Source organism: Apodemus sylvaticus, chromosome 3 (genome assembly GCF_947179515.1).
Source record: "Apodemus sylvaticus chromosome 3, mApoSyl1.1, whole genome shotgun sequence".
Classification (NCBI taxonomy): Eukaryota; Metazoa; Chordata; class Mammalia; order Rodentia; family Muridae; genus Apodemus; species Apodemus sylvaticus.
Window position 1 is genome coordinate 96,336,565 of NC_067474.1, and position 26,847 is coordinate 96,363,411.

At 42.4% G+C, this 26,847-nt stretch overlaps 1 protein-coding gene across 1 annotated transcript in view; it reads left to right on the forward strand.

Annotated features, from left to right (window-relative positions):
* Window positions 1–26,847, forward strand: part of Ccdc171 (coiled-coil domain containing 171) — a 338,028-nt gene that overhangs the window by 43,936 nt on the left and 267,245 nt on the right. Inside the window, exons 8-9 of the mRNA XM_052176698.1 lie at window positions 14,136–14,228; window positions 15,944–16,104. Coding sequence (XP_052032658.1) covers window positions 14,136–14,228; window positions 15,944–16,104 — 254 coding nt within the window. The remainder of the gene's footprint in view (window positions 1–14,135; window positions 14,229–15,943; window positions 16,105–26,847) is intronic.

A 26,847-nucleotide genomic window follows, 5' to 3' on the forward strand; every position in this document is an offset into this window, starting at 1 on the left:
GGCTTAGAACTTACCATGAAGCCCACTGGTCTTGAACTCATGACAATCCTCTTACCGCGTTCTCCTGCGTTTCAAGATTACAAGTATGTGCAACAGACCCTGCCATCAATGTTAAAGATTTTGACTTAAACAAATAGACAACTGGCGTTTCCATTTACTGAATGGGAGAGGTTAAGTTTGACATGCCTGTTAAATATCTGGGTGGAAAGATCAGGCAGCCCCTTGAGTAGAAGTGCCTGGGTTTTTGGGAATTTTACTGTAAGGATATAGAGATGCAACACAAGTTTTATTTGGAGATTTTCAAATGCTGCAGTTGATAGACCTTTGCATTTCTAGAATTTCTTCCAAGAGCCATCTATTGATTTCTAGTATGGTTGTTATAAAATGCAAGAGGAATTCAGCGTGGTGTCCCACTCTGCACGCTCACCTCTGACTCAAGACTGTGCATTTCTTTCCTTTCCTGTGGAGTTCTTTGTCTTACCTCTGGGTTAGGTTTCTTCTCCAGAGGATGACTGTCGTGTGTGTGTGTGTGTGTGTGTGTGTGTGTGTGTGTGTGTGTGTGACAGTTAGGAAGGGGCATTTGTTTGTGGTAGGGGTAGATGCATAGAGCTCTGACTTTTTATATTGTTGATTAACAGTTTGGAGATTTAATTTGCATATGGTAAATGTACCCATTTGAAGTGTACGAGTTACTAGTTGGGTAGTATTTACAACACTGTCCATTTGTCACAGTCAACTGTGTTTTCACACACCCCAGGGAGAAACTTGATCCTCATTAGACATCACCGTTCTATTAATCAATCTTTGGGGCATAAGCAACTACTAATCTTCCTTTCCTCATACACTTATCTCCTTGAGATGGGTCTTGCATGTGCAGTTGCAATATTTGGTCTTTGTGATTGACTTTTTCACCTAGCATAATGTGTACAGGGTTTAGACATGTTATAGTTTATATTATTATTCTATTTCTTCTTATGACTGAATGCTATTTTTTTATACATAGCTTTGTTGTATATGTTAGTTGATGGATATTTGTATTATTTTCACATTTTTTTCTAATAGTAACAATGTTGTAATAAACAGTTGTGTCTAAATTTTATGAGGCTATATTATCAGAGATCTTGGATGTTGTCTTAATTTGCATTTTATCGCTGTGAAGAGACACCATGACCACAACTTGTATAAAGGAAAACATTTAATTGGGGCTGGCCAACAGTTTCAGAGGTTCAGTTCATTATCATCATGGAGAGGAGTGTGGCAGCATGCAGGCAGACATGGTGCTGGAGAAGGAACTGAGAGTTCTATGTCTTGATCTCAGACAGCAGGAGATTGCCACACTAGGCCTAGCTTAAGCATATGAGATCTTAGAGCTCACCTCCACAGTGACAAACTTCCTCCAACAAGGCCACATCTACTAGAGCAAGGTCACATCTTCTAATAGTACCCCTTTCTATGGGTCAGACATTCAAACACATGAGTCTATGGGGGCCATTCCTATTCAAACTACCACAGGTATGTATGTATGTATGTATGTATGTATGTATGTATGTATGTATGTTTGTATGTATGTATACATACCTACATACCTGTGGATGGAGTTTTGGGTATATGATAACTGTGCTTAGTCATTGACTTGACTGGGTTAAGGAGTACCTAGGACTGTGAATTGCAATTGTGTACTTGTGGGAACATTTCAAGAGAGGATTGGCACATGGGTAAAGACTGGGGGAAGGAACCTGCCCTGAACGAATGACCTTAAAATGGCAGGCAGCTAGGGAAGGGACTTCCAAGAAAGACAGCACCTGAAACTTCAAGCTCCTTCCTTTTCTGAGTGTCTGTGTCTGTCACTTCTGTGGTCCACTTACCTCACACTGCACTGGGTTGGGGGTGCTGAGGTTGCAGTTTTCTGCCTCCCCAGTGTGTAGATGGCCGTGATTATCTGGCTCCAATGTTTAAATCAATCCAAAAGCCCTTTTATGATATACATGCATTCTTTTGGTTCTTTTCACCTAAAGAATTCTAGCTAAAAACACCAGATCGTGTGTGGTGGTTTGAATATGCCTGGCCCATGGGAGTGCACTATTAGGAGTAGATATAGCCTTGGAGGAAGTGTGTCACTGTGGGCGTGGGCTTTGTGATCTCAGTGCTCAAGCTACACCTAGTGGCTGCCTGCAGAACAGTCTCCTTCTGGCTCCCTGCAGATCAAGATGTAGAACTCTCAGCTCCTTTTCCAGCACCATGTCTGCCTGCTTGCTGCCACGCCCCTCTCCATGATGACAATGAACTGAACCTCTGAAACTGGAAGCCAGCCCCAACTAAATGTTTTACTTCATAAGAATTGCCTTGGTCATGGTGTCTCTTCACAGCAATAAACCCTAATTAAGACACCACAGTAACTTCCTGCTGTGTACTGTTTTATGTTCCTAACAACAGTGCATTGGCTGTTGGGTTTCCCCACATTTTCACCAGTCTTTAAAGTGATAAACACCACAGTAAGTGTGAAATGCCATTTCATTTAGTGTGAGGTCAAATATCATACCATTTACTTATTGGTGGTTTCTATGTCTCTTTTTGGATAAATATGTCTAGTCCAATTTTCCAGTTTCAGAGTGAGTTATTTGTACAATACTAATAAAAGATATGTACCATGGGGAAACTACATGTGGACTATCTAGGAATTCTCTGTGGTAGTGTGAAGCATGAACTTTGCAAAGATGTAGTTATCTGTTTACTAAAAGTGGAGTAATTTTTATATGGTTGAAGCAAGTGTTTAAAACAATCAGTATAGTATGAGGGAAGACTCTTACTGTCAATAAAAAAGAATTAGGTTCTATTCTAAGTAATACTTTAAAGTTATTGTTATACTTGTGTTGAATATCTTTTTAGATAATGATATTTTTATAATTTTAAAACACTATATGGTTTTACATGACTTATTGAAAAGGGTGGTAATAGAGTTCCAGGATAGCAAGGCTACACAGAGAAATCCTGTCTTGAAAGAAAAAAACCAAAGCAGACAAACAAACGAGCAAACAAAAACCCAAGTATAGTTTTATAGTTAGTACTTTGAATATTAGAATTAAATCACTTCGATGCCACTTAGGAATCTATCAAAACCTGGAATCACTTTAAAAATATTTTGTTTACTTTACAGTTGTGAAACAGCATTAGATAGTAGTGAGCTTCTTTTTGTTGTTCATTTAATCAATTAATTAAATACTTAATATATTATTTATTTATTTATTTATTTATTTATTTATTTATTTATTCATTTATTTATTTTCGAGGCAGGGTATCTCTGTGTAGCCCTGGCTGTCGTGGAACTCACTCTGTAGACCAGGCTGGCCTTGAACTCAGAAATCCACCTGCCTCTGCCTCCCAAGTGCTAGGATATTATTTATTTTTATTTTATGTGTATGACCATGTATACCTATCTTTGTGCACCACATGCATGCCTGATACTCTTGGAGGTCAAAAGTGGGTCTTAGTTCCCCTGGAACTGGAGTTACTGATGTCTGTGAGCCCCAGTGGGTTCTGAGTCCTCTGCAAGAGCCACAAGTAGTTTTAGCCACTGAGCCATCTCTCCAGACCTACCTTTATTCATGTTTGTTCCGGAACGTGCATGCAGCATGCATAGAGGTCAGATGCCAACTTGTAAGATTGTTCTCTCTTTCTACCACGTGTGTCCTTGGGCTTAAACACAGGTCATTCACTATTCTTGGCAGCAAGAGCCTTTACCTACTAAGTTCTTACTAACCCTGTTGTTATTTTTTGTTTTGTTTTGTTTTTGAGATAGGGTTTCTCTATGTAGCCCCGACTGTGTTGGAATTCACTATGTAGACCAGGCTGGCCTCAAACTTAAGACATTCACCTGCCTCTGGCTCCTCGAGTGCTGGGATTAAAGGTATATGCTACTGCCGGCCAGCTTTGTTGCTAATTTTAAGTATGCCAATTTTGACTTATTGGAGAAAAAGTTTAATATCTTTAAACTTTAAGACCTATCTATGGCTAGTTCTATATTGATTTCTTTCTCTGTAAAGTATTTAACTGCTCTGCTATCTATTGACTAATACTAAAAGTCTAAAATTATTTCAGGCAAATTTTATTTTTTAATTTATTAAAAGGTAAATTATATATATGTATTTCATTTATGTATGCCTGGTTGTTTTGCTCTCATGTATATTTATGTACCAAACATGTGCCTGGTATCTGCAGAGGCCACAGGAGGGCCTCAGATTCCCAGGAACTGAAGTCACAGACTATTGTGAGCTGCCACAAAGATACTAGGAATTGGATCCAGGTCCTCTAGAAGAGCTGCCAGCTAATTTAGGACTGATATATGATTATTCTCGGTTTTGTGGCATAGGTTTTTTTTCTATAAATAAAATACATAAATGAAGTCACTCTAGGGAGGGACTCTTTCTTTGGGGTTAGGGCTTGGGGTACAGTTCACCACGGCAGGATGAGCAGGCAGGAAGCAGAGGGAAGGGCTGTGTTATCCTGCATAGAGCTTCCCTGGAAATCCACTTCAAGAGCTTTAGTCCCCCAGGCTCTCAGGGCAGTGTGGTCATCTAGGAATACCTTGTTTCTCTTTTACACTCACTCATCCCTGTGGTGTGTGCATGTGTGTACCTAACCTTTACACTCACTCATCCCTGTGGTGTGTGCATGTGTGTACCTGACCTTTACACTCCTTCCTGTGGTACGTGCATGTGTGTACCTAACCTTTACACTCACTCATCCCTGTGGTGTGTGCATGTGTGTACCTGACCTTTACACTCACTCATCCCTGTGGTGTGTGCATGTGTGTACCTAACCTTTACACTCACTCATCCCTGTGGTGTGTGCATGTGTGTACCTGACCTTTACACTCACTCCTTCCTGTGGTACATGCATGTGTGTACCTAACCTTTACACTCACTCATCACTGTGGTGTGTGCATGTGTGTACCTAACCTTTACACTCACTCATCCCTGTGGTGTGTGCATGTATGTACCTAACCTTTGCACTCACTCATCCCTGTGGTGTGTGCATGTGTGTACCTAACCTTTACAGTCACTTATCCCTGTGGTGTGTGCATGTGTATACCTAACCTTACACTCACTCCTTTCTGTGGTATGTGCATGTGTGTACCTAACCTGCACAGCATGCACTCGAGGGTCAGAGGGCACCTGCAGGAGACAACTCTTTCCTTCCACCACGAGGGTTCTGGGGACTGAACTGGCCTGTGGCCTATGACTTGGCCTGTGACCTGGTGACCTGCCTCTCTACCTGGGGGCCCACCTCACTTGCCCCAGTTTTTATTTTATTCTATTTATAAAAAGTAGATCAGGTGTCATCTGCTTATCTGTTATTTTTTGTGTGTGGATACCTGTAAGCTTTGTTTTATTTTGAAATGAATATATTTAGCTGTCTGACTCGATGGTGACATAATGATTAAGAAATTAAATTTCTACAGAACATGGTTGGCTACTTTTATGTTCAATTTTGTAGACCATTACCAAGAATTTTAGTTTCTTAGATAATTATAAGTGGTATTTTAATAGAATTATAGCAAAATATCTGATCATGAAGAAGTTTAATTTAACAAAAAGTTTTTTTTAATACCAACAATATTCAGTTAAAGCATCTAATATAATGGCTACTTAGCTTAGTAAAAGGTTTAAGTTTTGGTGAATCTTCTAAGTTAAATTAATTATTATTTTGTGACTATTTTCTAATAGTTGTGTTGTATGAAGGTAATATCTTATGTGCCTGGGCAAAAAAGTATTTGTGTACACATTTATATATGTAACATAATATGTTTATAAAATGTTATACCATTGCATGGCTTTGCAATTGTAGTACAGATTGATCAATAGTTTCTTAGATTAAAAAAAAAAAACTCCCTGTTCAATTTTACAAATGTGGTGCTAGATATTGTTGAACCAAGGGAAAAATGAACTGGAAAAAGGAATATCTGTGGCTTTTGTAAACCTTGTTGTAATAAGGAGAGTTTATTATCATGGGAAATAAATCTTAACTCAATAAAAAAGAGACAAGAGAAGTTGCAAACCCAATCTGAGAGAAGGGAAGGGAGGCGCCTGCAAATGAAAGCTGCATTGCTTCTGTTAGCCTGTCAGGTAGGAGCCTTCGGAACAAAGGCCTGCCCCTCTGGGGGGGAGAGGGAGGGGGGAGACCTGAGGGGAGAGGGAAGGGGGAGGGGTGGGGGAGGGTAAGGGGGAAGGGGAGGGGAGGAAGGGGAAGGGAGGGGGGAGGGAAGGAGAAGGGAAGGGGAGGGGGGAAGGGGAAGGAAAGGGAGGGGGAGGGAGGGGAGAGCGAGGGGGAAGGGGGAGTGTCCTTCACTGTCCTAGTGCCCATGATGAGTGCAGCCTTGTAAGTCCACCTTGTTAAGCCTTCCTGCATCTGTCTTTAATGTTCACATGTTGCTTGCCAAGTATAAAGAGGCAAATGACAAAGGACTTGATGTATGTCATATTTGTAAGTATACATTTAAACACACTACGTTATGTTCCTAATGGATTTTGAAGTTAGAAATACATTAAAAATTTGTAAAACATTGCATTCACTGAAGAAAAGGTAAAGGCAGCTAAAGATTCCAGTGACACATACTTATCTGTTTATTATTTATTTATATGTCTCTGTGTATGTGTGTGTGTGTGTCAAAAACTACTGTCATTGTCCTCTGCCCCACATGTACACACACACACCCACCATGGTGTACATGTGGGGCAGAGGACAATGACAGTAGTTTTTTCTCCCTCTACCTTAGGGTCCTGGGATCAAACTTAGTTTCCTAGGCTTGACAGCAAATGTAAAAGCAGTTTAGAAAGAAGTTAAATTACTAGTACCACACTAAGTAGAAGCTGTGATCTACACATTTTTTTGTTTTTGTTTTTTCCTTCCTTCCTTCCTTCCTTCCTTCCTTCCTTCCTTCCTTCCTTCCTTCCTTCCTTCCTTCCTTTCTTTCTTTCTTTTTTTTTTTTTTTTGAGACAGGGTTTCTCTATGTAGGCCTGGCTGTCCTGGAACTCACTCTGTAAAACAGGCTTACCTCGAACTCAGAAATCTGCCTGCCTCTGCCTCCCAAGTGCTGGGATTAAAGGCATGGGCCACCACTGCTTGGCCACTGAACTGTTTTATAAGGTGAGTAAGTCCACTTTGTTATTCTGTCCTTGCTGAGTAGGAAATTTGGTGTCTTCCAAGTGTTTTATTGAGTTACATTTATGTTGGTCTGTGTGTATGTTTATATATGTGTATATGCATACATGCATGTTTGTGTGCGTGTGCGTGTGTGTGTGTGTGTGTGTGTGCATGCGCGCGCGCGTGTGTGTGTATGTGTGTGTGTGTGTGTGTGTGTGTGTGTGTATGTGTGTGTGTGACTTTTAAGATAGTTCTCTCCTACTATGTGGGGTTAAATTCAGGTTATCAGGCTTGGAGGCAAGTACCTTTCCCTGTTGAACCGTCTTGCCAGTATTGGTTGGGGACATAGAGGACCTGACTTTGATCCCCTGGACCCATGGAAAAAAGCTGTGCTTGGAGGCTTGCACTTTTAATCTTAGCATGAGGGAGGCAGAGGCAGGAAAATCTCTTGGCTCACTGTCTGAGGGGTCTCTGCAAACACCAGGGCCTGCAAAATAACAATCTGCACAAGGCAAAAGCAAATCCCGCTCAGCAAGATTTGGCTGATGCTGGTTCAGACTCCTAGAGTCTGACATGGGACAGCTTATTTTATACATATTAAGTTCAGTACAACTTTGGATAAAAGTTTCCAGGTGATGCTATCACAATAAAGCTTAAGGCATGACTATCGAAATTCTTTTGGAAACTGCACATGATCTCTTCCATAACAATGTTCTCTGGAGCTTAAGAGCCTAGGGAGGATCTGGTATGGTGTGGTCATTGTAGAAATCACCAAGCTATAGAATACATGTGACATCTCCCCTAAGGATGGGTTCTGAAAAGCAATGCTTAAGATAGAGATCTAGTCAGGAAGAGTGTGGAAGATAAACATAATGGTCTGGGGAATCAGGTATGGCCTGGACCTACAGATAGGACAGGTCTCCAGGATATCAACTATACCCGCTCCTAGCTTTTCCAGTAGAAAACAGGTATATACCCCAGGGTGTCAGGGTCAGGGTCAGGGTCAGGGTCAGGGTCAGGGTGATCACAGGAGCTTCGTGCCTTCCACATCTGTGTAGTCAGCCTAGCTTAATTGTTGGGTGCCAGGCCAATAAGAGACCCTGTCTTAAAAGAGAGGCACAGAGACCGGGCAGTGCTGCTGCACACCTTTAATTGCAGCACCTGGGAGGCAAAGGCAGGAGGATCTTGGTGAGCTTGAGACCAGCCTGGTCTACAGAGTGAATTCCTTAACAGTCAGTGCTATACAGAAAAACAATACCTTGAAAAAACCAAGGAGGGAGGGAAGGAGGGAGGGAGAGAGAGAGACAGACAGACAAAGACAGACAGACCTGAGGAACAATGGTCAGAGTTGACCTCTGGCCTCCACATGTGTGCCCATATGCATACATGTGTATCTTTGCACACACATGTATAGACTTCCCATGAAAACTCTCTCTCTCTCTCTCTCTCTCTCTCTCTCTCTCTCTCACACACACACACACACACACACACCTTGAAGTGCTGCTAGAGAGATAGTAAATGAAATACTTCCTCATGAATACATGAGGAAATGAGTTTCAGCCCAGAACCATAAAAAGCCAGACGTGACTGTGGTTCACACACACTTGTTTTCAACCACAGACAGACACAGGTGGGTCCCTGGGACTCAGTGGCCAAGCAGCCTAAGAATCAGCGAGCTGTGTCCCAGTGGGAGGTTCTGTTTCAGCAAACAAGGTGGATGGCTCCCAAGAAATGGCACCAAAGATCATCTTCTTGCTTCTATATACATACATGTTCACATGTGTACTTGCATGTGCATTCATGTATGCCTCCATACACACACCTCACACAGAAATATGCATGTATATGTACACACATATTTATGTACATATATACATGTGTACAAGAGTCCACAGTAATGGGCAGACTAAGTAATACTGTCTAAGATAATTGACTTGAACAAAGATAATAAAGAATAGATTTTTGTAGTCATGACTTTAGTATATGACTCTGGTTAAATGGTATGATATATGGTGCTTCTGTCTTTAATACACCTGGTTATGTTGACTCTTAGGAGCTATTATTTTTATAGTAAAAATAACTCGGAGATCTTTTCCCTCTTTTTTCATTTATAAGTAACTAACCTCTGTGCATACATGTGTGCGTGCATTGTAGCACACATATGGAGGTCCGAGGACAACTTTTTGGAATAAGTTCTCTCCTTTTAAAGTGACCCCCAGGGGTCTCACTCACTCATGGTGTCACATTTGGGGGCAAGCACCGTTACCTCCTGAGCCCTCTCATCAGCCTGAGAACTTCAGTTTACTGGCTGTGGCGTTGCATGCTTTTGATAGCAACCCTCAGGCGGTAGAGGCAAGTGGATCTCTGTTAGTGTAAGGGTAGCCTGGTCTACATAGTGCAGTCAAGGGCAGTCAGGGCTATACAGTGAAACTTTATCTGAAAAACAAAACAAAAAAATGAAATGGCTTAAAGTTTAGTGACTGTTTTTCCTCCTCCAGGTGAGGGAACAGTATTGTGGTTAAATGTTAATAAATGTATAATAAATTAGCCTTTAAAATATAACCAAATAAAGTAGACTATTGAACAGTCATTAAAGAATTAATCCGTTTGTGATGATTAATCACAAACTCAGTATCAGCTTTGCAAGATGGATTATCATCGTATTGGTTACATATAAAGTTGTTCAATAATAGGAATTACCAGATGATGAAATCTGGAAAAATCATCATCACTTTCTACTTACAAGATTTGTTGATATTTTGAAGCAGGCTACACATGTCTAGGACACAGTCCTATATGGGCCACCAGGGAGCAGTGGCTAAGTGATAGATATTTGGGCAAGAGTTCTGCCCCAGTCTTCTTGCTGTTTATTTGGTAATATTTATATTATTTAGCATACGGAAAGTTTTCCTCGACTTACTCCCTTTAGTTCACCTATAGCCTCCTAAGCTAAATGTATTTGAGGAGAAAAGAGTATAGTAGTCTCAGCTGTCTTGTTCAGACTTTGAGCACCCACTGACATAGACTTTCATAACTACGATGGAGCTTTTGGAATAAGTCCATTCAAGCTGTAGGGATGCAGCGTGGAGAAAGAACATCTGGGCGAGTTTGCTTAGTTCTGCTGCTGAATTGGATTGGCAGCTCAGACCAGATTGTGATAAGTAATACGCTCCAAGACTGGCAGGAGTCAGCCCTCTTGACACTGTTTTATTTGAAGAATGGAAACTTACTACTTTAAGGGTTAAAGGTTATCTGATTGTGCTTAATATGATTTAGTGATAGTCAAATAAGATAAAAAGAGCTATATTAGCCCATAGTATGTACTGAAAGTCTCTCAGCTAGTATATTGTGATAAACAATATACTCATCAAATAAAAAGCAAGGTGTGCCTCATATAAGGAGGTTCCTAGACCCTACATGGGGGAAGGAGACAACCGACTCGTGCCAGTTGTCTCTTGACCTCACGTACATATCACCCAATAGTTAAATGTAAACAGACAAACAAAACAAAGAACCATGTTTGGTTTTATGTGATTATAGAAGCCCACTGTTTTAAACAGTGTTAGTAAACAGATACAATATTTTATTACTAGTCAAGCTATATATAGATAACTAACTTATATGTAGTTAAATTTAAGACTTTGGATTGAATTTGAACTTTAATTAGAATTATGTTATGCTTGGCGCCACTAATGTGATTATGTTAGAGTTAAATATCAGTGACATAGTTTATGACCTATATTAGTATTATATGATGTGTGTGTGTGTGTGCTTGTAAGAGAGAGAGAGAGAGAGAGAGAGAGAGAGAGAGAGAGAGAGAGAGAAAGAGAGAGAGAGAGAGAAAGAGAGAGAGATGGGGAGGGGGAGGAGAAGGGAGAGGAAGAGTGAGTGAGAGAGAGAGAAAGAGAGGGGGAAGAGAGAGAGAGGGAGAGGAGAGAGGAGAGAATTGCAGGTTGGTGTTACTATAGCACCCTCTGCTGGACATCAGAATTATTTCACCAGACTGGAAGATAAAAAAATTATGCCTTTATTTAATTATGCCTATCAACAAATCCCACTCTTGGGAGGTGTTTGTTTAAAGACTTGGTTATTTTTTATTGCCTTGCTGATTTATTGATAGCTGTAGTCATAATAAACAGCATGTGAATTTGTTTTCTTTAGCACATTTCATTCAAAATGAGGTATGAAAAATTGTGATCTCCAGCTTATTATTTCAGCCTATTTCATGTTTTTTCTATCCTGGAAAACTAGAACTTTATCTTGATGTTTTTGAGTGGGAACCAGATTGTTAATTAGTTACTGAATTATATGTATAGGAAATAAAAATACTTCATTCTTTTATTATATAATTATGGAATATTCTGTATTTTAATAAAATATGAGACCAGGGAGATAGCTCAGCTGGTTAAAGTGCTTCCCTTGCACTTGATCCCAGCCCTAGGAATGTGGAAGCAGTCGGGTCCCTGGGGCTCCCTGGCTCCCTGGGGCTCCCTGGCTCCCTGGGTTAACCTGCTTGCTGAGTTCCAGGAGGAACTCTCAACCTCCCTCTAAAAACATAAAACACAAACCAAACCAAAATGGTTCTTGAAACTCAGGATGGTGCTTGAGAAGTAACACCCCAAGGTTGCCCTCTGGCCTCTTCACACATGTGCACACATGTGTATACATGTATTTGTGCATGCACCCCCTAATATAGGAACCATTATTTTGATAAAAAAATATACTTTTTGGCACCTGAGAAAAAATACTTAGATATTGTTAGACTAATTTCATTTCTTTGTCCTTTATTTTAAGAATCTTATTCTCAATGCCCATGTACTTTTTTTCTAGCCTCCTGATCCACAGAATCTAAAATGAATATATTGCATATTGACAAAGTCAACTATGTCCTGTAGGGTTTACATAAGTTTAAAAGAAGATTTGTTTATTTATGTATTTTTATGTATATGGGTGTTTTGTCTACATGTACATTTGTATATCAGAAGAAGGCACCAGATTCCATGGGACTTCAGATGTAGACGGTTATGAGCTGGGAATTAATCTCAGGACCCCTGGAAAAGCAGCCCGTGCTGTTAACTGCTGAGCCCCTATACATTTTTTTAGTGTAGGTCTTCCCGTTTGTCGTTCACTGTAGTCTGTGCTATGAATAAGACTTTCTCTGCTCTACTGTGCACCATGGTTTATATCTATAGCTTGTAGAGTCCCTTGTTAGGAGAATAGAAAACCAAATATGAAAGGAACTGTTTTTCAACAACGGGGAACAGGATTTAGGTCACTGTTACATCTTTGCATTGTTTTGGTTCTATTTATGTTTGTATGTGGAAGTTTGATTGAAATGGGTCCAGTAAGGTTATAAATGTGAATGTTTGGTTTCCAGTTTAGACTGTTTAGGAAAGCTCAGGAGGTGAGACCTTGTTGGATATGGTGTGTTACCTGGGGGGTTGGCTTTCAGGTTTCAAAAGCTCTTGCCAGGCCCAGTTTCCTTCTGTCTTCATCCTGTGGGTCAGATGTAAACTCTTAGCTACTGTTCAAACACCACACCTGCCTGCCTGCTGCCAGGCTCCCTGCCATGAGGATCATGGAATAACCCTCTGAATCTGTAAGCAAGCCCCCCAGTTAAATGCTTCTAGAGTACCTGGGTTTAATTCCCAGCACCCATGTTGTGGTTCACAACTGTCCATAACTCCAGGTCCAGGGCATCTGATACCCTCTCTTGACCTTCTCAGGTACTAGGCACATAAATGCTGTACATAATTTACAAACGGACAAACATACATAAAAAAAAAAAAAAAAACAACCTAGCCAGGCATGGTGGCAAATGCCTTTAATCCTACTACTCGAGAGGCAGAGGCAGGTGGATCTCTGTGAGTTCGAGGCTGACTGGGTCTATATAGGGAGTTTCTGGATAGCCAGGGGTGTACATGGAGGCCCTGTGCCAAAACAAAACAAAACAAAAACAACAATAACAATAACAAAACCCAAAACAACACAAAAAACCTAAAATAAAAAATCGACTGTTATCTTGGGCTGGAGTGAGCTCAGCATTAAGATCTTGCAGAGAACTGAGCATCTGAAACTCCATTTCCAAGGGATCCAAAGTCCTCTTCTGACCTCCCTGCATATGCTTGTAGACCACTCAGACACGTTAAGTGAATCTAAGACATCTTTAAACGTGCTCTATGGAAAATGTCAAGCATTCGTGTGAAAGCATGTTGTTAGGACCATCCCTATACGCCTGTCTCTTCAGTAGTTATCCGCAATGGTCAATATTCATGCCAGTTTGAATATATTTAAAGCCAGTCCAAATATAATTTTATTTATGGGTGCTCTGGTTTACATCTCAAAGAGATAAAAATATACACATAATTTAAAGTAATAAAAATAAATCTTAAATAAATATTAAAAGGTCTCGGTGTCGTAGAAGTGCATTTAATCCCAGCACTCAGGAGGCTGGGGCAGGCACACATCTGTGAGTTCCAGTCCCACTAGGGCTGCATTGGGAGACCATCTCAAGGAGAAAACAGGACTGACATGGCTGTGAAGTGAAAGTGCCTTGTAAGCTGTGTGCTTTGAAACACAGAATGATGCAGAATGACTTCTCAGGATGCAGCTGGAGTGTGTGTCTAAAGAGGACCATAGGACAGATGGGCGCATGCCAGCCAATGTTCTGTGCTATAGCAGCCACCATGGAAGTGTGCGCCTGAGAGTTTCTTCACAATTAATTACATATAGACTGTACCTCAGTAAGATTAGAAAAGAAAAAGAAACAAGGCTTTGGAGCATTCTTCTTGGCCATTGTTTTTGCACTCCCTTCCTGCAAAGTACGAGATGTGGGGCTAGATACACCTGTAATATTAAGACTTAGGATGCTGAGGCAGGAGGATCATGGGTTCTAGGTTGGCTTAAACCATCTAAAGTGTTAGTTATAGTTCTGTGATTGGCATTCTCTACCTGCTTTTAATGCTGATGTCAATGACTTTGAACTTGCTTTCAGGCAACCACGCTGAGGGTGAGGAAGTTAGAAGAGAACATTGAAGCAGAAAGAGCAGCACATTTGGAATCAAAATTTAATTCTGAAATTATTCAGGTAAGATGCAGTCATGTTTTTGGTATACATTTTCTCAGGTTACAGCAACCAGGAACCTAAGGTATGTGTTGGGAATGGTAGCGTCCTGCTGTGACCCTCACTGGGTTCAGGGTACGGGTACCATTTTGGATCTCTGTTAGGGGCGAGGTTGGCACATTGTAGACTCAGGCCAGGGGTCACCACCGCCTGCTCTTAGGTCTTGCCTCATGTGTGGCTGTATTTGTACTGTGATGGAAGAACACAGTGTTTCAGGCAGCCCTGATGACTTGTGTTAGGATCAGTTGGCTTTCTGTGACTACAGAAGAACACAGGAGACCACCCTACCTAAGAACCTCACCTCTCAAGAGATCATGTCTGTCTGGCTCATGCCCCACTTGTGTGGTTTACTGGTGGGGCACCACACCATGGAGGGAGTGCACTCACCTCTCATTTGGTGGGCAAACCAGGAAGCAAGGCAAGAGAGGGCAAAGCAGGGTCCCATGGTCCACTGTTGTTGGTGCCAGGGCCTCCTCCATGACCCCACCTCCTGAGGGTCTGTAGTACCACCCGATAGTGCCGTCCTGGGCATGAGGCTTTTCATACTTGGATTCAGCATCCGAATGGCAGCATCTGGAGAACATGAACTAGTGCCGGCTGGCACTTTACAGGGTGGTTAGTTCTCCCCTTGTCTGCTTCTGCTTGTTCCTCTCGCCATTTGCCTGGGTTTAGCATTCTGTGTTTGTTGGTCTGGATTCTGCTCTCTTCAGGATGGAGGAGCAGTACATTGTTCTTAAAGTGGCATACAGCTGTTCAACAGCTATGTATAGCCTTGTTTTGAGCAAATGCACTTGTGTATTTGTTCTGCTGTTTGGCATCTAATTTTAAGATGTCATATTCTGAAAAAATTTTGAATATATGTAAAGGTTGGCAGATTATTAAAATCAACTCCCATCAGCTAGCTTTTTAACCGGCCTTAGGCCAGTTGTGACTTGTAGTTATCCCTGAACTGTCCTGATCCAGATTGTATTAAATGAAATCCATGTTATCATGTCATGTCACTATGACTATTTCCATCGGACAGGGTTGTTTGACTGTAGAGGCTCCTCTCCTATAGTAAAAACGTCTCCAGGGGGAAGGAAGGGCTCTACGTTTTCTTTTTTAAGTTGAAGTTGCATTTGTTTGTATATGTGTGTGTATGTGCATGCGTGTGTTCATGTGTGCGTGTACATGCCACAATGCACATGTGAAGGTCAGAGAGGGCAGCTGTGGGAGCTGATTCTATCCTCTGCCATGTAGGTGGTCCTGGTGACTGAACTCTGGTGATTATGCTGGGTGGCAAGTACCATCCGGGCCCCAAGTTTAAGCTTATAATGACGTTCATGTCATCATGTTCCTTCGAGTTCTCAAAACCACTTAAGATATTTTAATGAAAGAAATGTGATTGCGTTTCCCCCAACAACAGGAGCAGGGGCTTACCCTGACTCTGTTGCCCATCTGTGGATCCCGCTCCCCTAACTGGGCTGTTTTGTCTGGTCTCAGTCGGGGAGGATGGACCTAGTCCTAGTCCTGCACTGACTTGAGGTGCCAGGGTGGGTTGGTTCCCAAGGAGGGACCTCCCTCTTCTTAGAGGTGAAGGGGAGGGGGACTCTGATCAGGATGTAAAGTGAATAAATAAATAAATAAATAAATAAATAAATAAATAAATGAAACAAATGTACTTGTTTGTCATGTGGTAGTTACGGATTCGGGACCTTGAAGGAGCTTTACAAGTAGAAAAAGCCAGTCAGGCGGAGGCCGTGGCTGACCTGGAAATGATCAAGAACGAGTTCAAGGAGGTTGAGAGTGCATATGAGCGAGAGAAGCACAACGTCCAGGAGAGCTGTGCGAAGCTGAACCTGTGAGTATCAGGTGGGAAGAGTCTAAGTCTGTGTGGCTGTGGAGTGAGTATATATGAATATTAAGCTGCTATTCACATCCGTGTCAGACCGAGGAGCAAAGGTCTTCATAAGACATATGCAGATGCCCTTGAAGGTAAATATGGAGACCTCTCTTGCTCTGAAGAAGTCCCAGAAATGCAAGTATACACAAAAGTAAATATTTTAATGCACATGCATTTTTATTAATATAGTCTTTATTAAACATCTTGACTTATAAGCTACATGGAGAGATGATGCTTACAATTTCTATGAAGTGCAGAAATAATAGTAGTTACAATAATGCTACAACTGGTGGGAAAGAAGCATGCACTACAGTTCCCTTTGTACATGGCTAACCTAGCACCCTACAAGGTAGCTACTTTTTATTTACTGTGTGTGTGTGTGTGTGTGTGTGTGTATGGTTCACTTTGTACATGGCTAACATAGCACCCTACAAGGTAGCTACTTTTATTTACTGTGCGCGCGCGTGTGTGTGTGTGTGTGTGTGTGTGTGTGTGTGTAATATGAATGTCGCATCTGTGTGTGTTGCATCTGTGCATATGTGTCTGGAAGCTGGAGGCTGACGTAGAATGTCTTCCTCATTGGCTTTTTGTATTGTTCTCCTGGACCTTCTGATAATAGGAGCTCACCAGTCCAGCTTGCCTGGTTGGTCGGTGAGCCCCAGAGAGAGCTGCCTTACATCTCAGCTCAGCCCCAGGCTTGTGTGGCGTACACATTACATCTCAGCTCAGCCCCAGGCTTGTGTGGCGTACACATTACATCTCAGCTCAGCCCCAGGTTTGTGTGGCATACACATTACTGACTGAGCTTTCCCCTCTCCCCTTTAGTTCCAGTTTTTTTGGACATGAAAATAGAATCTTTGTTTTTTATTTTTTATTTATTTTTTTTTTATTTTTTGGTTTTTTGAGACAGGGTTTCTCTGCCTTGGCTGTCCTGGAATTCACTCTGTAGACTGGGCTGGCTTCGAACTCAGAAATCCACCTGCCTCTGCCTCCCAAGTGCTGGGATTAAAGGCATGCGCCACCACTGCCTGGCCTAAAATTGAGTCTTAATGAGGGCGAGGACTCATAGTTCACAAGTGGGGGTCAGCATCTGACCCCTACGGATTTCATTGTTTTCTAGCTCGAAAGTCTTCATCTTGAAAACTCTATGAACTACTATAAAAATGGAAGATTTTAATATGGTTCAAAACATTTCTTGATAGTGGAGTGGTCATTTCAAACCATTGTCCTCAAAATAAGAATCGCAATGTTGCTGGGAGCTTTACATTCATTCTCTCTCTCTCTCTCTCTCTCTCTCTCTCTCTCTCTCTCTCTCTCTCTCTCTCTCTGTGTGTGTGTGTGTGTGTGTGCTTATTTATTCTGGCAGGGTATATCCTGTGTATCTCTGGTTGGCCTAGAATTAGCTATGTTGACCAGCCTGGCCTCAAACTTGTAGAAATCTGCCTGCCTGTGCCTCTCACTTGCTAAGACGAAAGCTTCATGATATGACACCTAATTCTGTATTCCATTTTTGTATTGAGTTGGAGTCCCACACATTGCCTGGGCTGGTTGTGACCTTTTTAGTGCAGTGTAGGTGGCCCTCAAACTTGGAGGCCTCTGCTTCAGCCTCCTTGTCACTGAGATCACAGCCGAGTGTCATAGCTATAGCTCAAAAGCTGCTTCTCAACCAAAATATCTCTTTTCCTTTTAAAATTTGTTTATTACTGTTTGTTGGGGGCATGTTAGTAGACATCAAAAGGAAACTGGCAAGTCAATATTCTTTGTCTTTATGTGGCTTCAGGGTTTCGAACTCAGGTCTCCAGGCTAGTGTGCCAAGCACTATACTTGCTGAGCCGTCTCACTGGCCCGTAGCTGAATTTTCTTGCCTTCTCTACAATCATATTCTATATATGTTAGTCTCAGGGTAGTTTCATTTATTTTTTTAATCATTGCTTGAATCTGCACATTTCATATGTTTGGATACCTTTAGATATTCAGATGTATGTTGAAGTATTAAGCAGCATGGCTGTATGTGTGAAGAACTTCTATGAAAAGTCTAGCATGCCTCTTTAGTTTTGCTTTGATGTAAGAAGTAAACCTGCCAAGAAGGCAGATTGGGCTCTCAGTGGTTAAACGATTTACAGTAATGAGATTATAAACATCTTCAGTGAACTAGTAAGTTCCTTGCCCTGGCAAAATCAAAGTGGAAGGCAGGTGTTTCTCTTGTGGATGTAGAAGAGTCTCCATAGGTAGGGCTGGGGCTTTCAAGATGTCTGCCATAAGAATCCCTCACCTGGCTTTGTTTGTAGTTGGGCTCTCAAGGAAATTCTTACCTGAAGTTTTGTTTTGCTATTATTTCTGTTTTGGAGGTTGGAAGTGTTGCTCAAATTTTGTATTCTGGCAAGTGTCAGCTGACGATTCTAAGAACTGTTGTGGAATGGAAGTGTCTCCAAACAGGCCACTGTGCTGAGGGCCTGGCCGGCGGCTGTTTCATGAGGACTCTGACCCAATCAAAGGGCTAATTTGTTGGTGGATCTACAGTTTCACATCATTATTGGGAGGGGAGGGAGTCGGTGGTTGAGGGTGTCTTTGGAAGGTGTAGTGTGTCTCCAGGGCTTTTGGGGTCCCCCCCCCCCCCCCCCCGCCAGTTAGTTGCTTAGGATGCCTGGCAGCTTCTCAGCACCGCACTCTCCTGGGTGACACTTCTGGCTCACTCTGCGCCCAAGAGCAAAGAAGTCAGATTTCCCTGGTCTGAAGCTTATAAAACTGTAGACAGCTTTCTCATTTTTTAATTTAAACATTTTAACATTTTCATTTAGTGTGCATGCACACAATGGCATCCTTGTGGAGGTCCGAAAACAGCTTACAGGAGCTGGTTTTCTCTGACATGCGGGTTCCAGGCTGGGACTCAGACTTAGCATTAGATGTTTTTACCCAGTGAGTCATCTTACTGGTTCCTTTTCTGCTTTTAAAGCTATTTTATCATTTGACTCACCAGAGTAAAAACAGGTGATTAATCCAGCCCTTTAGCTATCTGTTATTTCCATGTTATTGTGCTAAAACAATACAAGTTAACAACAACTGCAGTACTGAACACTAAATAATTACAGCCTGTGTGCTCATCGACTGTTCCTGCAGATCTCTTCTCCTGCCCCATTGCTTCTTTCCTTGTATAATGTGGACGCTTCTGTCTTGTGTGGTATGAGAATTCTGTTACTTGAAGGATCATAGTGTATAAGTTAATGAGTACTGACAGTGTACCTGACAAAAAGCATCTTTTTAAAAAAGACTTATTATATATATATATGAATATACTGTTGTCTTTTGTCACACCAGAAATGGGCATCGGATCCCATTGCAGATGGTTGTGAAACACCATGTGGTTACTGGGAATTGAACTCAGGACCTCTGGAAGAGCCGTCAGTGCTCTTAACCACTGAGCCATCTCTCCACCCCTGATTATTTATATTTTAGCCCACTGAGGCCAATAGGTGCTCATATGTGTATGGGTGTACTCTCACCGACCAGGCATGGACAGCCTTCCAGTGGCCACACTACTAAATAAACGTGATTCCCCTTCCCCAGCAGCCATCAACTCAGTGGCTCCTCAGGTAGGGGTGGGGTCTGGGCTCTCCCCCTGCCATGATGGAAATTTTAACTGGCTTGATCTTGTGGAGGTGAGTTTCTGTGTGCAAGAGCCATATCATGCCCGGAAGATAGTATTTATTCTGCAGGAGTCATCTCCATCCTCCAGCCTCTACATCCTTTCTGAATCCTCTTTTAAATGTGTTGAGCTTCGTACTCACAGTAACTTACTCCTAGCACTCTAAACAGTAATGTATCTGTGCGGTGACTACTGCTCACTGCAGTAAGATGCTTTTCTGTGGCCAGAGAGTCAGCTCCGTTGTTAAGAGCCTTTGCTGACCTTGCAGAAGACCTGGGCCTAGTTATCAGAACATACATGTCAGCTCACAACCATCTACCACTTAAGTTCTTCTGGCATATACACAGTGCACAAATATACACAGAAGAAATCTTTCATAAAATATAAATAAGTAAATCTTAGATAATGAAGTTTTCTGGCCAGCAACACAGATTTATTGATATATACATACATATTTAGAAGGCAGTTTGACATCATAACCATTTAGAAAACCAACATCAACAGGTTCTTCTCCAGGGCCCATGACTTCTGTTTTACCCATTGTCGCTGCCATTATCCGTCCAGCCAAATAAGGGAGATGATACGGGAGACTCTTCTCGAAGCAGTTTATTCAGGAAATCTTACATCAGGAAGCCCCCAATCCTAGCCCACGCTGCCATGGTACCGAGTATTGGGCGTAGGCCTGGGGGATTAAAAAACACAGACACGGGTCATTCTGCAAGGAGAATGCCAAAGCCTTACTGAGGGACCAGCAATATATATACTAGAGGCCAGGGAAGGGAACAGGAAAAAACAATTATAGTCAGAGGTCAGGCACCTGGGAAGTCTGTACCATACTGGGCGGGAAGGCAGGAATCAAGCTAAGCCACGGGATGTTTTGCTTTCAAGAAACCTGTGCAAACAGCTGGTTCCCAACAACTCCCCCTTTTTTATTTTTTTAAGAATGAATAGCGTCTGTCTTAGGACACCTTCTGTCCAATTCCCATTACCTGTCTCTGGGAATCTCTGCCAGTCCCAGAGCCCCTGTCTTAGGTTGGTGTGGAGTGCAAAGGAGTTGCCCGTCATAGACTAACTATTCACGACACAGACTGAGCCAAATTTGAGCAGATGTATTATCCTGTGCCTAAGCACTTGTTCAATTACTGCTCTGGACTGGTTTTGTTGTTTGCACATACAGTTTAGCAGGAACAATCCCAATGTGGCAGCTCCACAAGCCAAAACCCCAGTGCCATAGACCCAGACCTTTTTAAATCAGGGGTGGCAATAATGCCAAAGTCTCTCTGATGGTGATACAAGGTGACAGGGAATCTCCCTTCATTATTTAGAGGCATGGGCACAATTCTAGGAAGTCTTCAACCACAGCAGCATCTTCATACTCTCAGTAGTTTGTCAGTACACACAATCTGCTAGAACAATTCAATTTCTTCTTGTCTTCTTTCTGTTCATTAGAGACTTTTCAAACTAAAGAATGGGACTAAAACACACGATTTAGTATTAATGGAAACATTGCAAAGCACAGGAACCAAAAACTGAAGTTCTAGCTCCAATAGGAGAAATAACCATCAGCCTATTTGCCCTAGAACTTGAGAAGCTGCTGGCTCTTTTAAAAACAGCTTTTCTCTAGCTGTGCTTGACTCCTAGCTAAATGCAGGGCAGCTTAAATCAGCCTCTGCTGTGTAAACTGAGACTGGATCAAGAGATGGACCTCCAGTAGATGAAGATTTTACCAATTTTTTTCAACATGAAATAAAGTTTTTACCATTTTTTCTTTTCAACATGAAACATAGGACAATCATTCAAACAACAAAACAAGGACAGACACATGTGGACAAATTGGTGCTCCAAAGACAATACATAGAAAGAGCACTTGTAACCAGTACTAATATCTTTCAGTCCTAGTCTTTTCGCTTTCAACAGATTCTTAAGCACTGCAAGTAAAAATCTACTAGAAGAGGTATTACCCATGGTGTATTTAAGTCCACTACCGGAACCTTATAGTCTCTCAATACCGAGAACTTTACTTTGTCCTACTTAACCGGGAACTTTATAGTCTTTCAATACTGAGAACTTTACTTTGCCCCACTTACCTGGGAACTTACCAGCTAGCTACCCTGACTGCAACGAGTTCTGATGTCCCCGTACGGGCCACCACTTGTCGCCGCCATTATCCGCCCAGTGGAATAAGGGAGACGACACGGGGGACTCTTCTCGAAGCAGTTTATTCAGGAAACCTTACATCAGGAAGCCCCCAATCCTAGCCCACGCTGTCATGGTACCGAGTATTGAGCATAGGCCTAGGGGATTAAAAAACACAGACATGGGTCATTCTGCAAGGAGAATGCCAAAGCCTTACTGAGAGACCAGCAATATATATACTAGAGGCCAGGGAAGGGAACAGGAAAAAACAATTATAGTCAGAGGTCAGGCACCTGGGAAGTCTGTACCATACCGGGCGGGAAGGCAGGAATCAAGCAGGAAGGCAGGAATCAAGCTAAGCCACAGGATGTTTTGCTTTCAAGAAACCTGTGCAAACAGCTCAGCTGGGGGCGTTGAGCCAAGCTCTCTGGTTCCCAATAACCCATGTTTACAACACTGGGCATGGATTTTCTCTTATGGAGCAGGCCAAAATTCCAGTCAAGAGATTGGACTCCCTTCATGGTGCTGCCACTGTTGTAACAGCTGTCACATCTTGGTTGACAGGTCAGTATTGTAGCACACAGGGTCCAATGCTGGGTAAGACCACTGATCTCTCCCCCATCAGCCTGTATTGCACCTCCCAGTGCTAGGAAATCTAACCATCAAGGAGAGTTACCTAGTCATGCCAATATTGATTTTCCTGTGTTCTGCAACCCATGTGTGGTGTCTTCAGCAATAGGGTCTTACATGTAGTTCTGTTAGAATCCATAGCAATGGTAGTGGCTATGTTATCGTGGGTTCCTCAGGAACTTCTTTGGCCAGTACTTTGTTGGGAAGTTTCTTGGTTTTGTTTCTATTGCTGTGGTAGACACTATGACCAGAGCAACTTGGGGAGGATGGATTTATTTGGCTTACACGCATGCATCACAGCCCAGTGTTGAGGGAAGCCAAGGTAGGAACTCAAGCTGGATGGAAACCTAAGGCAGGAACTGAAGTAGAGACAGTGGCGGAATGCTGCTTATTGGCTTGCTTTCTATGACTTGCTCAGCTTGCATTTTTATACAACTCAGAACCACCTACCTAAGGGTGACACCCCCTACTGTGGGCTGGGACCTCCCATATCAATCATTAATAAAGAAAATGCCCCACAGACTTTTGCCTGTAGGTCAGTCTGATGGAAGCATTTCTCAATTGAAGTTCCTTCTTTGACTCTAGCTTGTGAAATTGACAAAAAACTACTCAGCACAGAAGGTGACCTGTGTGCTGCACAGAAATGACCATTTAATACCCCATGTCTGCTGAGAGCAGCATTGCTTATCCTGTGGGTGTTCTTGGTCAACCTTCCTTTCAAGAAATAGTTTTAAAATTAGCTTGTAAACAAGTCGGGTCTCATAAGCATCTTCATGCACTCTTAGTTTGGGCTAACCCACTCCTTACCCTTTTCTCCATGCCCGCTCCAGTCAGTATTTGGACCCTTATCTTTCATGTTCTCCCTTGTTCTTTCATGTTACATATGTTCTACTATCTTCTTCTCTTACACAATAGGGTCCCACGTAGCTTCTTCATGTACACCTTATTTTAATTAAGTCTCCTCTGGCCCCCACCCCAGTTCCTGGGGTCCTGTTACCTGCTTGAACTCTTCTGATGCTAGCACTCCCCCTCTCTACTTTCATTTCACATATATTTATTGTATCCCTATGTGTCCCTTCATCTCAGTGACTCAGTTCTAGTTTCCTAGCCTCTGCACGTGCTTCCTGTTTAACACACAAAACAGAACATCCAAAGCCAGTACTTTGATACGAGCGAGGGCATGCAGAACCTGGATGAACTCACCTTGTATATTTTTTTCTAGTTCCATTCATTTATATGCAAATTTTATGATTTTATGATTTAATTTTTTCTCTACAGCTAAATAGTTCTACAGACGTAGCACCTTTTCATTATCCATTTATCAGTTGATACTCATTTTTGCTGAGTCTTTCCTATCTGCGGTGAGTAGAGTAGTAATGAGCACGGATGTTTAAGTACATTTGAAGTAAGATACTTATGCATATGCCCAGGAGTGGTGTAGATGGATTGTATGGAAGATACAGGATAGGGACCCATGAAAATGTTTAGTTGAGAAACCAGAAGGAAGAACCAGTAAAACTCTGATTATTGAAACAGACGGACAACAAACAATAAAACTACTAAAAATAAAAACAACCCCTAATTTGGATTTCTGTACGGAGCTACCTGCTAATCCTTAAGCTGCGGGCTAACTCTGGTGCCTCCACTCATGCAGACAGACAACTGCTTCTTCAACTGGAAGAATAGGGAGTGGAGAACAGACAGCAGCACTGAGGGTGGAGAGAGATGCCACTGAAATCCAGAGCAGAGCACAGGTCCGTAAGGCTCTGACGGCCAAGAGCCTCCTGATGAGAAGATTTTAGTCCAGTTTAGACCTCTTGTAGCAGTGGATGTAAAGAACATTACTCCCCAGCCCCTAGCCCCTAAAAATGAAGCTTGGACCCCTAACAGGCTGAGAGCCTTTCTTTCTGAGATCTCTGAGCTGTGATGTCAGAGAGTAGCAGGAAGCCCTACCCTGTGCCCATAGTCACATAGTATGATGTGTTTGCAGAAGCTCACTGACCTGATTGCAGTGCCTCATTCCTGGAACAGACAGACTGTCTGACAGCTGCCATGTATTGAAAAGAAGAGATGAGACTGAGCACCCACTATTTACCCCCTTCATTTTCTACCATGGTCCAGACACAGTTATGGTAGTACGATAGACAGGAGCTTATGTAATGTATTTTTAGCTGTCCAGAGATGCAAGTATCCATTCAGCGATACTGTTCCCAAGTCCTTGTTCTTACTGTTGAGGACCAGAGCCAGAGTTTGTAGCTGTTAAGGTTTGTTCTCTCCTTGGGAATGCCTTTTAGGTCCTTGGGAATAATACAAGCGTATAAAAGAGGAACTTGGGAAACGGAGCATCTATCTCTTTCGGTCAGCATACCATCTTCGCTCTTCAGCATCCTGTAGACTTATCCCATGACCCAGACATTGCCACAGTATCATCGATCCTTGGAATAGGAAAGATCTGGTCTTGTGTCCATTATTAACCACACCCCAGGATTAGAGATAGAAAGACTTTTCAGGTTGTTTTCTTTAGTACCCGAGAGGAATCTAGCTCTGTGGTATGGGTACCCCAGTTTCTCTGGGTCATACTTTTGGTGTTTGAGAATGTGGATCTTGGTGACCTGGATTATTGGACATGGCCTACAAAAAGCATTCTGCATATTGTGCTGTGTGTCACTTGCTACAATCTAGCCACTGAGAAACCACACCCTAATAAGTGTCTGTAGGTAAAATTATCTCTGTAAGGAAATGGGAAAGGTATGCTGAGTAACCATTCTACAGCCCAACTTCCTGTTTCTTTAGGTAGAACACTAGGAATATCTTCCCAAGGGGCGGGAGTGAGGGAGGTCCTTCCTTTTGGGAACTAAATGATCCGGGCAAACTACAAGCCTAGATTCTCACCTTCAACTCCAGACCAGGCAGGCACCTTCTGGACCACAACAGGCTGTGCAGAGAGGGTCTTACAGCCACACGAGGCAGGGCAAGGGAGCGCAGCAGGCCACCTAGTTGTTTGCTGGGCCTTGGGATAGCATGCTTTAGTATGATTGTCCTAGAAATTGGTCTGGACCCTGGTTTGCAGTAGGAAGTTGTTACCAGTGTTGTTAGGTTCAGAGCCTGGGCCCTGGCAGTCCTAACAAGCTAGGACTGGTCATTCACCTACAGAGGCCACTTAAACAGACAAGTAATACTAGTAAAAGCCAGAGAAAGGATATATTCTCTATGGCCTCATTGGGCAGAAAGAAAAAGGGGTCTAGTGATTCCCCAGCCCATTTCCCAGCCCATTTCGGGGCCCTGACATGAGGGTTAGGCTTAAGTAGAGGGCAAGAAGTATTTATAATTAAGTAGTCCTTCTCAGGGATGGCCTGCCCATCACCATTGTCTTGACTCCAGTCTTTCCTGTCAGGTAGTCTGACAAGTTGTCAAAACTATGTGAAATCACTTTCTGAGAGACTTATTTCCTCGTTGCCTGGCATTGGATTTCAGCCTTTTCCTTCCAGGTAGGGTGAGATTCTTGGAGAAATTCTGATTCCTTGTGGAATTCCTTGTCTCCATTGTCTTGTAGTTGAAGGAAGGGTCGCAAGTGAACTGTTTCTTGAAACACATATTTTTAGATTTATTTTTTTCTATTTTATGTTGTGTATGAATATTTTATATGATGCATACTGGCCGGTTTTGTGTGTCAACTTGGCACAGGCTGGAGTTATCACAGAGAAAGGAACTTCAGTTGGGGAAGTGCCTCCATGAGATCCAGCTGTTGGGCATTTTCTCAGTTAGTGATCAAGGGAGGAGGGCCCCTTGTGGGTGATACTATTATCTCTGGGCTGGCAGTCTTGGGTTCTAGAACAAAGCAGGCATAGCAAGCCAGGGAAGCAAGCCAGTAAGAAACATCCCTCCATGGCCTCTGCATCATCTCCTGCTTCCTGACTTGCTTGAGTTCCAGTCCTGACTTCCTTTGATGATGAACAGCAACATGGAAGTGTGAACTGAATAAATCCTTTCCTTCCCAACTTGTTTCTTGGTCATGATGTTTGTGCAGGAATAGAAACCCTGACTAAGACAGCATGCATGTGCAACCCATGTGTGCCTCTATCCACAGAGGTCAGAGGAAGCCATTGGATTCCTAGGAACTAGAGTTCCAAGTGGTTGTGAGCTCTCATGTGGGTACTGGGAACAGAACCTAGCCCTGTGCAGTAACAATGAGTGATCTTAAACACCCAGACATATTCCTAGCCTTGGAACTGTGTCTTTAGAATGTCTTGATTTCCACAGGGATGCTACATGAAGAAGGAGTAGGGTATGAT